Source organism: Primulina huaijiensis, chromosome 2, assembly GCF_012295235.1.
Source record: "Primulina huaijiensis isolate GDHJ02 chromosome 2, ASM1229523v2, whole genome shotgun sequence".
Classification (NCBI taxonomy): domain Eukaryota; kingdom Viridiplantae; phylum Streptophyta; class Magnoliopsida; order Lamiales; family Gesneriaceae; genus Primulina; species Primulina huaijiensis.
The window spans coordinates 716,649-729,803 of NC_133307.1; the positions used below are offsets into that span (position 1 = coordinate 716,649).

General features: G+C 34.0%; 1 protein-coding gene across 1 annotated transcript; it reads right to left on the minus strand.

The window, feature by feature from the left end:
• Nucleotides 1-10,094: 10,094 nt before the first annotated feature.
• LOC140958706 (EPIDERMAL PATTERNING FACTOR-like protein 5) lies at nt 10,095-11,007 on the minus strand. Its single transcript, XM_073416265.1, has 2 exons — nt 10,691-11,007; nt 10,095-10,479 (listed from the first exon to the last, which is right to left on the minus strand). Exons 1-2 carry the CDS (start codon nt 10,812-10,814, stop codon nt 10,253-10,255), a joined length of 351 nt encoding a protein of 116 aa, XP_073272366.1. The 5' UTR covers nt 10,815-11,007; the 3' UTR covers nt 10,095-10,252.
• Between the last annotated feature and the right edge of the window lie 2,148 nt (nt 11,008-13,155).

The following is a 13,155-nucleotide window of genomic DNA, read 5'->3' on the forward strand; positions in this document are numbered from 1 at the left end:
CAATTCAACCTGGATGGAATTTTTCCATTTTATCCAATCCTGCCAATTTTTACATTCACCAAAAGATCTTGGTTCATGATCTTCATTATCATTTATGATGTCAATTGCCACATTATAAGAAAATATATCATCAATTTCTTCTATATCTTTTCGGTTCCATATTTTTCCAGTATTAATATAATTGATAGAGATTTCATGATTCTCGTCAGTTTGTGGTTCTGACAGAATATTTTCATCATCATGTGTTTCTTCAGGAACGACATTCTCTATTTTGTGATCATCATGTGTTTTTTCAGGAACATCATTCTCTATTTTGTGATCATTATGTTTCTCTATGAATTTTCTTTTTCGAGGATTTTTATCCTTGGAACCGACTGGCCTTCTACGCTTCAGGCGTTTTACGACATCATGACTTTGCTCGATTTGTTTCTTTGGAATTTCAATTCGAGCAGGAGCATTTACAGCATGTATATATGATTTAGTTACCATTTTTGCATCTGTAAATGCATCTGGTATTTGATTTGCTATTCTTTGCAAGTGCACAATTTGCTGTACATCTTTTTCACATTGTTGTGTTCTTGGATCCAGATGTAACAATGATGATACATACCATGTAATTTCTTTTTCGGTATGTTTCTTGTCTCCCCCCAACATTGGGAAGATTTTCTCATTAAAATGACAATCAGCAAAACGTGCTGTGAACACGTCGCCTGTTTGAGGTTCAAGATATCGAATGATTGATGGACTATCATAACCGATATAAATTCCAATATTTCTTTGAGGTCCCATTTTCTTTCGTTGCGGTGGTGCAATAGGCACATACACCATACATCCAAAAATTCTCAGATGAGAAATGTCTGGTTTTTTACCAAATTCAAGCTGCAATGGGGAGTATTTATGATATGCACTTGGTCTGATGCGAATTAATGCAGCAGCATGTAAAATTGCATGTCCCCATATAGAAATAAGGAGCTTTGTTTTCATAATCATTGGTCTAGCAATCATTTGCAGACGTTTAATCAATGATTCAGCCAATCCATTCTATGTATGTACATGAGCAACATGATTCTCAACAATGATTCCCATAGACATACAATAATCGTTGAAAGTCTGAGAAGTAAATTCACCAGCATTATCAAGTCTAATTTTCTTGATTGTATAATCGGGAAATTGATTCCTCAATTTTATTATTTGAGCAAGTAATCTTGCAAATGCAACATTTCGAGTTGACAATAAACATACATGTGACCATCTGCTGGAGGCATCAATCAATACCATAAAGTATCTGAATGGTCCACATGGTGGATGGATTGGTCCACAAATATCACCCTGAATACGTTCAAGAAACATTGGTGATTCAGTTTGGATTTTGGCTGGTGATGATCTTATAATAAGTTTTCCAAGAGAACATGCTTTACATTGAAACTTATTATTCTGAAAGATCTCGATGATTTCTTGATTATTTTTATCCGTGATATTTTGATTTATTCGAAGAATATGAGAACCAGGATGTCCTAATCGATCATGCCAATTGGTTAATATTGAAGAATTATCAANATCCTTATCGACGATAGGTGTTTCGAATTTAATTGAAGATTGTTGTTTGTCTGGAATAGCATTTGACACAAACAGTAGACCATTGCGACTTGCTACGATTCAAATGGAACCAGATTTGATTGTTCGCATTAAAAAAGCACAGAACAATGATCAGAATGTTCAGAAGTCGATTGAGATGGTCAGATCCGGACATCATTCAGAGTATAAGGTACATGATCATGTTTTATATGTGAATAACCGTCTTGTTGTGCCAGATATTTTAGATTTGAAAAACCAGATATTTTCAGAAGCGCACTGTAGTCGGTTAAGTATTCATCCTGGTGGCAGAAAGATGTACAACGATCTAAAGATACAGTTTTGGTGGAAACAGATGAAATCAGATATTGCAGAATTTGTATCTAAGTGTTTGAATTACCAACAGGTGAAGGCCGGGAGAAATAAACCCGGAGGTTTACTTCGGAGTTTATCTATTCCTGAATGGAAATGGGATCACATTTCCATGGACTTTGTTACGAAGTTTTCACGATCATCCCGGGGTTGTGATGCGATTTGGGTTGTGATATACAGATTGACCAAATCAGCATGTTTTATTCCATACAGAATGACGTATCGATATGATCCGATGGCAGAGATATATGTCAGAGAGATAGTCAGATTGCATGGTGTGCTGAAGTCGATCACATCAGATCGTGATCCACGATTCACTTCATACTTTTGACATAGTCTGCAGCAGGCTTTAGGTACGACATTGCACCTGAGTACTGCTTACCATCCCCAGATAGACGGAAAGTCAGAGCGGACTATCCAGACCTTAGAGGATATGCTAAGGGCTGTTGATATGAATCCAAGTACGAATAAAAAGCAAACACGATTAAAATTGAATCGCGCCCTCAATTTAAAAACGAACACGGAATTCGTTGTTGTGTCCCGATCTTTTGAATCACGTATGGTGTGATTTTCACCCCTAAACTACGAGGTTTAGTAATAAAGAATCACGATGAAAACAATCGAAATTTAGAACGAACCTTCAAAGAACCAGTCAATGACAATCCGCACAAGACGATCGCCAAACGCCACAAAGTTAAAAACTTTGATAACTTTGATTTTTTTGTTTACAAAGCAACAAGCCTTGAAAGTTGAGAGAAAAGTTCTCAAAAGTTTTTGATATTCAATGAATAATGATCTGAAAAATGTCCCAAAATTCGTCCAAGATATATACATAATCAAGATATGAAATCTAGTTGCCAAAATAATTAAAACACTAACTTAGGAAAAAAAATCTGAGCCGCGCGCATATGCGCGCCCCGACTCGAGCATATGCGCGCCCCGACTCGAGCATACGCGCTCAAGTCTCTGCCCATGTCGCTCATATGCGCGCCCTGATCTGGCGCATATGCGCGAAGCCCCCTGTTAAAGTCTTCGGTGTCCAGTACTTCTCGCGCATATGCGCGCCCCTTCGCGACGCATGTGCGCGAGCTCGCGCATATGCGCGCCCTGTCTTCGCGCATGTGCGCGAGATCTTCTGTCCAGATTTGCGCTCCGTTTTGCATGGATGCTTGAATAATGTTCACATGATCCCATTGCATCACGAACCTTTCATCACTCTGTATCTCGCTTGTCACTCCGCCTTCTTTGCTCATAAACCCATTCAATGCTTCTTTGAACCTCTTCAGACGTCCTCTCGTGATTGGTCCATTCGGCAACTCTAAAGGGTCCCATGCTTTGCACGCCTTCATCGGGCCTACCATGATCGCATCATCCTCCCCTTCTTGAAAAGGATTTGTCCTCAAGTCTTTGCTACCTACACACAAATTAAACAAGTTAGTAATAACAATGATTATATGACTAACATGCTTACCTTTACACTAAAGTTTGTAGGTGCTATCATCGGTTCGCTCCAACCGCACTTGAAATCTCAGCTCCACGGTTGCCCTTTCTATGTATTCACCTATTACTACGGCCGATAAATAACACATGACACCAAATAATAGCAATAGGATATCATTAAGTCTCACAAAAATCAGATTTCTCCCCTTCTTAGCCCTAGTTAGCAAGACAACAAATCCCATACACATGTACGACATTAGCTCACTAGGAATAAGACGCAGTTCATACACGATATAAAAATCTAGCCGACATGGCAATTTCTTATAAGCAATGCATGTTTCAAAATCCCACTCACTATGCCTCTTCATATGCAACCAACATATATAATAATGCACGTTATCAAACATAAAACCACCACAAGTAAAATAATAACCATGCAAGTAGGACACACTAAATGTACTATGCACGCAATCATTTAACTCATCACAAGAATTTAAGTCTAATGCACGTGAACTCTTGTAGCAAACAAATACCACTAACTTAATAACTCGTGGAAAATCAAAGTTCATAATAGGTAAATGCATTTCATCAATAGTCTCAAATCCAGAACAATCAAAAAATAAGTATGAATTGACACACAGTCCCTTAACCATCAAATTCGTAACTCTCTCTACAACTTTTTGAAAGCAAAACAACACAAAATTAAGGTAAGGACGCAAATCATACCTCTCAGTCGTTGTAGTGGTAACTACCCTTACCTCATGGTGATTGCTCTTAACTTCATATGTGTCGTCCCATTGCATTCTCACACCGTCAACTTTTGCTCGCCTCCTCATCATGACACTACGAGAATCCTGCAAAGAAGAATTAACACCGCTCGGGAGTGAACCGGCTATATCTTCACAATATGGATAAACCACTTTGCACAAATGTACAGGAAATGGTTTATGCAAGAATAAACAACTCTCAACCTCGCTCTTTTCACTCTTTTGGGCCTTCAAATTATTTTTCTTTTCTTTTTCTTTTTCTTTGACCTCTTTTTCTCTCTCTTTTTTCTATTCTATGGTCATCTCACTTTTTTGTTCACTCTTTCTTTCGACCATATCTCTTTCTTTTTCTAAGGCCATCTCACTTTTTTGAACACTCTATTTTTCTGCCTCATCTCTTTTCTTTTTTTTCAAATGGTCCTCCAACACTTGCTTTGGGGACAACGGAAGTAATACAATGGATTCCTTCTTCAATACAAATGAATACCTATTCTTGTTCCCATCATGTGTCACTCGCCTATCATATCACCACGGCCTACCCAACAAGATATGACAAGCATGCATTGGTACCACATCACACAAGACCTCATCCACATATTTCCCTATAGAAAAAGGCACTAGCACTTGTTTGTTAACCTTCACTTCCGCACAATCATTCAACCATTGAAGCCTATATGGTTGAGGGTGCTTTAATGTAGGCAACCCCAATTTCTCCACCATTTCAACACTTGCCACCAAAGTTGGCTCCATGGGTAAAATATACATGCTCTTTGATTTCCTTTTTATGCTGCACAAGTGAGACTTTTTCTATTTTTTTCTTGGCTCTTACTATTGGCTTTGTGTAATTTTCACCTAGAATCTCTGCGAAGTGATGCAGACATCAAAAGTTTGAGCAGATTTCATTTCTTTCTCATTCATGTAAATTGGGTTGTCATCATCAAGTTGTGTTATGATATTCTATCCGTGTGGGAGAACCATTGTTGAGAAACGACCAGATTCAAAGTGGGGATGGCATGACTGCTGCTTTGTGTATCATATAGTAGTTATAACAGGCGCTGTAATCTTTTGAATTGCTTAGTCAAAATTTGTCCATTACTTATGGTTGACACTTGACAGAAAATCAATTCTGGACCAGTTGAAAGCTTCCTTGATCAAACTCAGCTTCAGAGGCATATATATGGGAGTGAAGACAACAGTGTTCTCAACCTTTTACGTCATGTACGGAACTCACCAGAATCTGAGTTGATTGGATCTGGCTTGTATAAATCTACAGATAACGTGCCTAATGCAACAAATCAACCTCTTCTTATTAACCTGCCAACTCAAGCAGCAACATTTGAGGGTATGTCTGGTCAACCTAATCAAGAAAGTTTTCCTGATGCTGAGCATTTGACCCAGCTGTCGCAATCCCAATCATGGCCAGGGAGATCTTGTGTGGATGATTACTCTATTCCTATCTGCAATACAAATGATAGAGAGCATTGGTAGTTTTTCAATCACATATTTCTTTCCTGATTTATATGTGGTAAGACACATATATTTCTCATTCCCTTCATTCATTGTTTGAGTATCATACCCATGTGAATATATATCATTAAAACTCAACAATTTTTTTTCGATTGTGGTGAATACAAAGCATCATTGATCAAAAATTTTGTACCATTAGGTAACAAAAATTGTGCTTTACCACATCCTTTAATCAAGTCTACAGGACATGATATTGTATTCATCATTGTTTTTGTTGGTTTTAGTTCCAAGAATATCTTTTATCTCGGAGGATAGTGTGCGTTGTACCACTATCGGGTATGCAAACTTCAGCTTGGTTCATAGCATTTTCCATATTTGAACTTCAAAAAAATATGCAATGAAATAAAATTACTAACAATACATTTATAAAAATAAAATACAATACAATACATATTTAAAAATATAACACACTATAAAATATTATTATATGAATACAAGAAAAATAAATTATTGTACATTTATATTCCACCAGTATATTGTTCATTTTCAGATAAATCATTAAGAAAATCTGCAGCATCAATATTTTTCATTTCTATCCCACCAACATATTGATCATTTCCAGAGAAATCATTCAGAAAATCAACAGCATCAAAATGAGTTGAATTACTCAAACGGTCACTGCGTTCAGTGAAGTTGGTCTCTTTTTCTTTCCCCTTTATCGATTCTTTATAGAGCTTGCAAAGGTGCTAGGGGGCTCGACAAATACGAGACCAATGTCCTGGAGTGCCGCATCTGAAACAAGAACTTTCAAATCTTTTCGAGTGATTTTCATTAACATTCATGTTCTCTTGATGCCTTTTCAGTGGGTGGTTCTTGACTCCCTTTTGAGATGAGTTATAAAAATAACTATCTCGATTGTTTTCAAAACAACGGCCTCGACCACGACCACGACCAATTCCACGTCCACGTCCACGACCTCGATCTCGACCAAAACTTTGGCTTTGAATTTGATTTTGGTTTCCAGGTTTAAATTCATTTTTACTTACAACATTTACTTCTGGAAATGCTGTTGATCCAGTGGGTCGGGACTGGTGATTTCTCATTAATAGCTCGTTGTTCTTTTCCGCCACAAGAAGACAGGCGATGAGTTCAGAATATCTCGCAAATCCACGCAATCTATATTGTTGCTGTAGAGTTATATTTGATGTATAAAACGTGGAAAATGTTTTTTCAAGCATTTCTGATTCTGTAACCTCACGCCCACAAAATTTTAATTGCGAGATTATTCGATACATCGCCGAATTGTAATCACTTACTTTCTTAAAATCTTGGAATCTCAACATATTCCATTCATCACGGGTGGTCGGAAGTATAAGTTCTCTTATATGTTCAAATATTTCTTTTAATCCTTTCCACAGAGCCATGAGATCTTTTTCGATGAGATATTCACATTTCAAACCTTCATCAAGATGTCTGCGCAAAAATATTATAGCTTTTGTGTTTTTCTTGTGATGAAGATATACCATTTTCTTTAATAGTCTCGCTTAGACCCAATGACTCAAGATGCATTTCTACATCGAGAGTCCATTGCATATAATTTTTCCCCATAATGTCGAGTGCAATGAATTCGAGCTTTGTCAAGTTAGCCATGGTGGCACTAAAAAGAATTATGATGCATTATATTAGTTAATGAATATTGCAATACAAAGTAATGGATAAACAACAAGTACAAGCATTCGTAAAAATAAAGAAAACACAAGAGCAGGATATTCTCCGATAAATACAAGACTCGTGAGTATGATAACCAAAGTAATTAAAAATAACTTTGTGAAAGCCATATTCTTTTTTCTTCAAAAATTTGATGAAGAATAATTTTAGAGAAGAAGAGAAAGTTGGAGTGATTGAATATGTTTGTGAGATCATATTTATAGGGCAAAAACTAGCCGTTTTGTTACCGTTTATGACCGTTGGTGTACAAGAAAATAAATGTATGTATTTGTATAATTTTATGGTAATAATATGGTGTATATAATATTAGTAATGTTTTAAATAATTATGTATATCATATCACAATATTATAATCATGAGGTGTTATAAGATATTTTGTTTAAAAACCTTATAGACTTTTATACTTGTCGTATCCCTTACCGGGAGTGTGGGATGTCGTCGTAACATCCTCCCAGGATTTATAATAAGTTTTTGAAAAATTTATTTTATTATAACATTATATTATATATTAAGTATATACACAATAAATAAATAAACAGTAAAATAAATATTATTACTTTTGTTATCTTTTTCTTCTGTTTTGGAGCTTGGAAAAATATGGAGGACTTTTAGAGCTTCGTGCTGATAACGTGTTGTGAAAAAGTAAAAATTTACGGTAAAAAGTAAAAATCTCAAACTCTCAAAATTATCACACTACACACTTTATAATATTTTTCTCTCAACTCAATTGTGATTTTCTTCACAAATGAGAGATCTATTTATAAAAAATCTTAACAAATAATCCAAAAATAAATTACATCATTACCTTCATCATCACACACAAATTTCAATATTCAACACCTAATTTTACCTAATTTTCAACATTCAAATATTCAACATTCAATATTCAAATATCTAATATTAAAATATTAATTTTCAACAATTACATGATTTTGAGGATGACCAAAATTTATCATTGAGACCTATTTACATGATAATAATTAATTAAAAATATATATAAATAAAAATGTCATAATACAAGACATGATATATATATATATATATAGTTATTTTTCACACATATGTATGATCAAATAGTTTTAGGTTGTATTTGGACTGAAGATTGTGGATGAAAGATTTCAATTTTTTTTAAAAAATATTTAATTTATCTCGAGACGTGTTCCAAATTTTTTTGAGTAGGTTTCTTGTGAGACGGTTTCACGAATCTTTATCTGTGAGACGGATCAAACCTATCGATATTCACAACAAAAAGTAATACTCATAGCATAAAAAATAATACATTTTTCATGTATGACCCAAATAAAAGAACCGTCTCACAAAATACGACCTATGAGGCCGTCTCACACAAATTTTTGTTAATTTTTTATTTTTTAACTCGAGGAAGAGATATATTACAATTGAATCATTCTAATTTGAACTTTTGTGCCAGATGACTCAAAATACATTTCTGATTTGAATTTGTACTCCAAACAAACTAATATATCTATACCTAAACATGATTGCTAATGAGAAATTTGAGTCGATCTTGAAAAAGTACTCCATGCGGTCCAGATCCAGCCCATTTACACGATTAATTTGTACTGTGGATGCATAATTAATTAAAAGGGCATGTGCTTGTCTACTCTTGTCGATCAATATCATGTGTGAGTCATTCATATTTTAATAAAAATTGACATAATGTAAAGATGATTAAAAGATAAAATTTTACCAATCATAATACCACAAACATAATATAGAAAAATCCAAAAAACGACGCTTATTTACAAAATAATAGGCACGGCCCCATAAGTCAATCATTATATTTTAAATTTTAATTATATATTTCTTTTAAAAAACTAAAAAACATTATCTTGGTAACACATATATATTTAGAGAGTTTGAGAAAGAAAAATCTTTATCCTTACAAAAAATTTTTTTTAGGAAGTTGGTATTAATTGAAATTATTATTTTCGTTCATTAATCCAATGAATGGGCATAGCCTTTATTAATGGAAGCCTCTTTCATCTTCAATAAACTATTTTGATATTCCTGCTAGGACCTACGTACTGCAAGGATGTTATGGAAAGTTAAATAAAAAATATAATACGGGGACAAAAATCAGTTGGTAACCAAGTTAACTACGTCTGGAGTCCGGAGAGAGGTTGAAATATGATGTTTAACCAATATGATCTAAAATATATTCGAGTTGTACAGTTTATACTTTTTATAATGTTTCGTAAACTCATAAAATAGTTTTATCCTCGTGAGCCACTATCACGTCTTTGATCTTAACATATAATTACTGTGAGCAAGATTGTTGAGGACAATAATTATGTACGATGATAAAGTAATTCAAACGTTGTACAATTTTAAGAATTTGAATCATAACATCGTCATCAATTATATTTTCTAATAAAATGAAAAACACTCGACCCCATATGATTTATATCTATTATAGTAGAGCATGAACGTGGGACATCAGAGACATTCATACGAGTTTAACTCTATTCAAGAAGATAGATCAACGGGATCCACCATTCAATACTAGACAAAGAAATTAATTAAAATCCAATAAAAATTTTAGGCAACTAGATCCAATTAAACCCAATTAGTTTCTTATATTTTATTATAATTTTTTTTAAAAAAAATTATACTTAAAATTCTTCCGAATAAATCTGAGCCTTTGATTTTAAAAAAATTATACTTAAAATTCTTCCGAATAAATCTGAGCCTTTGATTTTAAAAAAATTATACTTAAAATTCTTCCGAATAAATCTGAGCCTTTGACCAGTTTGTTATGTAACAATACTGTATAAACTCCAGTGTGTTTCTGCGGTATAATTAACAAATGATAAGAACAATAAGAATTAATTGGCAAATAACGTAAATATATTTATTTTATTCTATATTATCATTTTTCTCCCTTTTTAAGGCATGAAAAGCTTGTTCCCACACTTGCATCGCCAAGCTTCTGGATAGTACTCTAATGGCCTAAACAACCCAGGATGAATCGGGAGGTGCACCGGCTTACACGGCGAGCACCACCCACATTTTGATCTGCAAGTCGGCGGTGATGAGCCCAGACCAGCCAGTCGCCGCCGTGTCGTAACCGCATCGGCCACCTCCTCTCTAATCTTCTTCCTCTCTCCAACACCTACATTGATACACAACATATCTAACTCTCTTTATTCTAGTATCTTTATCTTCAACTCCTGATGTAAAAATTTTAAGAATTGATAGGATTTTCATAATTTGACGTTCATGGAAATTTGAACTAAAAATGATTTTGGATGAGAATTAAGATTCATCGTGTACTTTCAAATCTGCTTAATTTTATTTAATTAAGTTACATGTAGAGTACTTACTAATTAGATGAAGAGTTGGGTTGAAGCCAAGAGCTGGTATCGAAGCAAGTAGGAGAAAAGCTAGGGTGACCATGGTTGCAAAGGAAACGACGATATCCCTCCGATGACGGCGGTGTTCGGTCATCTCTGATGCTATAGCTGATCGTAATGGGTCCGGAAACAATGTATTGCATATGCAAACGGGAGAGAAAGTTATATATGTCGTTGAAAAGAAGAGGAAATCGATGAAGAAGATTCGGAAAAGTGTGTGGAAAGAATGAGCAAAATTAATGGAGTTTGAGGTGATATTATTGGTGATAGTTGCGTGCAAGCGTGCGAGTCCAAGTCAAAGAGACATACTACATTAAAAGATGTGGGGTTATGCATGTCAATTTTTTCAAACAAAAGTGAGGAATTCTTAAGGGGTTTGTCTCAATTTGTTGTATGTTACCTTTCATTAGTACTACGTGGTTCTAACCTGCATGGTCGTGAAATGTCAGCTTTTTTTTTAAAAAAAAAACTCTCACACAATTATAAAGATGTAAAAGTAAAGGAATGATCCCCGTTATAATTTGTTAAATTTCAGTCTTAATGTAATAACGCTGTTTTTTTTACTTTTTTAAATGGAATTTTGGTTATTTTTTTTAAACCATAATGTTGACGTGACGCAGAACACATCATTAATATATCAGTCAAGATATATCAGCAATATATGAAATCACGTAAGTAATATTCAAACACAACATTAGCATTCCGATCACAAAGATCGTGTTACGACGGTAATTTTACTAATTAATGAACCAAAAACAGAACCAGGCTACTTTAACGACCACAAATATTAATGTTTATAAAGCGACTTGATCCCCAAAATATGTTTGGGTAGAAATTTGGATTTTATCTTTTGTCGTCTTGTTTAATATTCACATGCCCACACGATCCTTGTAGAAAAATCTGGGATGGATTGCACAGTTGACTATGTTCTTTACTTTAAGGTTTACTGTAAGAAATTGAATCGAGTACTGTCATTTCATAAAGCTATTTCCTTTTCCATACTTTGGAGGTTGTATTGTCGTTCTGCTTGCTAAATTTCAACCGTTTCTTGTAACACTTCAAAGTGTAATAAATTATAGTAAAACGGTAAAATTCCCATTTATGGAAGAATTTAACTGTAAAAAATCAAGGCCTTGTTTTAACTCATATGAGCACGATGGTTCATTTAATTTAGATTGTGTTTGGATCGATCATTTCAGATACTGGATTTTGAATTTTCTTAACTTATTTGGATCGAAAAATTTGAAGTTATTTGAATGATATTTCCAAATCAAATTTATCTTTATTTCTTTTTTCGACAATCAATGCAACCCGTCATGGATCTAACTTGCAAGTGCGGGCCTGGTGATGAACCGGGCTCGGACAGGCCTGGAAAATTGAGTCAGTGTAATCACAAGGCTTTAAACAAAGTTAGATTTAAAGTAAAAAAAGGACTAAAAAGTTAGCATGATTTGCATATGAAATTGGGGCCTGCCTGTTACCTGCAGGCCGGGGAAAAATTACGGTAAAATGCATTTTTTGTACATTGATTCGGGCCTGGAAATGAGAGATGGCAGACGTTACATATACCCCACCAGAGACTGAAACCAACAGGGAAATACACAGTTTTAATGCTCCTTGTGCTCGATTACCAATTATTTTGTAATTAATAATTGAGTGGATAGGAAAGCACAATTGAGTGATAAAATATAGGAAAATTTTCATTTTTTCTATTATATTTGTTATTAAATTTCAATTTTAATATGATATTTTTAGTTTTTAACAAATTTAATGTTTTTTTATCGAGTGTATTGATGTGATACTGTACATGTCAGCGCTAAATCGCTGTCATGTTAGAGAAAAGACTATAATGTCAAAAGCAAAGGTAATATACTAAGACAGTAATTTGACAACATAGATTACCAAAATCGTAACAAAATAAAGATATAAAACCAAAAATATATTTATGTATTTCTTAAATATTTTTTAATTAGAAACTTGCAGTATATTTGATTAATTAGATTAGATAGAATTTAGAAGGAAGAATAAATCAAAAGGTGGAATACAACTATTTATACAGGATATTCTTTGTTTCCATAAACAAGGGCAAAATAGATAATAAATATCTCTTCGTCCCATGTTTGACTGAAATTTGTGAGTGCAACCTTAATGGCAACGAATGAATTGCCCAATTTACCCTCAATGATATGACTTGTGATCAAATAACCATTAATTCATTCAGGAGTATGTTTGAAACAATATCAGTCACACAATGGGAGTGAAATAAAACTAACATGGAATCTCCTAATATTGATTTGCAATTTTGATTATGTATATTTATTTGTTTTTTCGATTTTTGCATTCGATGTTATCAACTTTTAATTTTAATTCGTTATAGTTCAATACCGAAATTGGCATTATATTATAATTTTTGAAACATTTGAATTTTTTTCGAT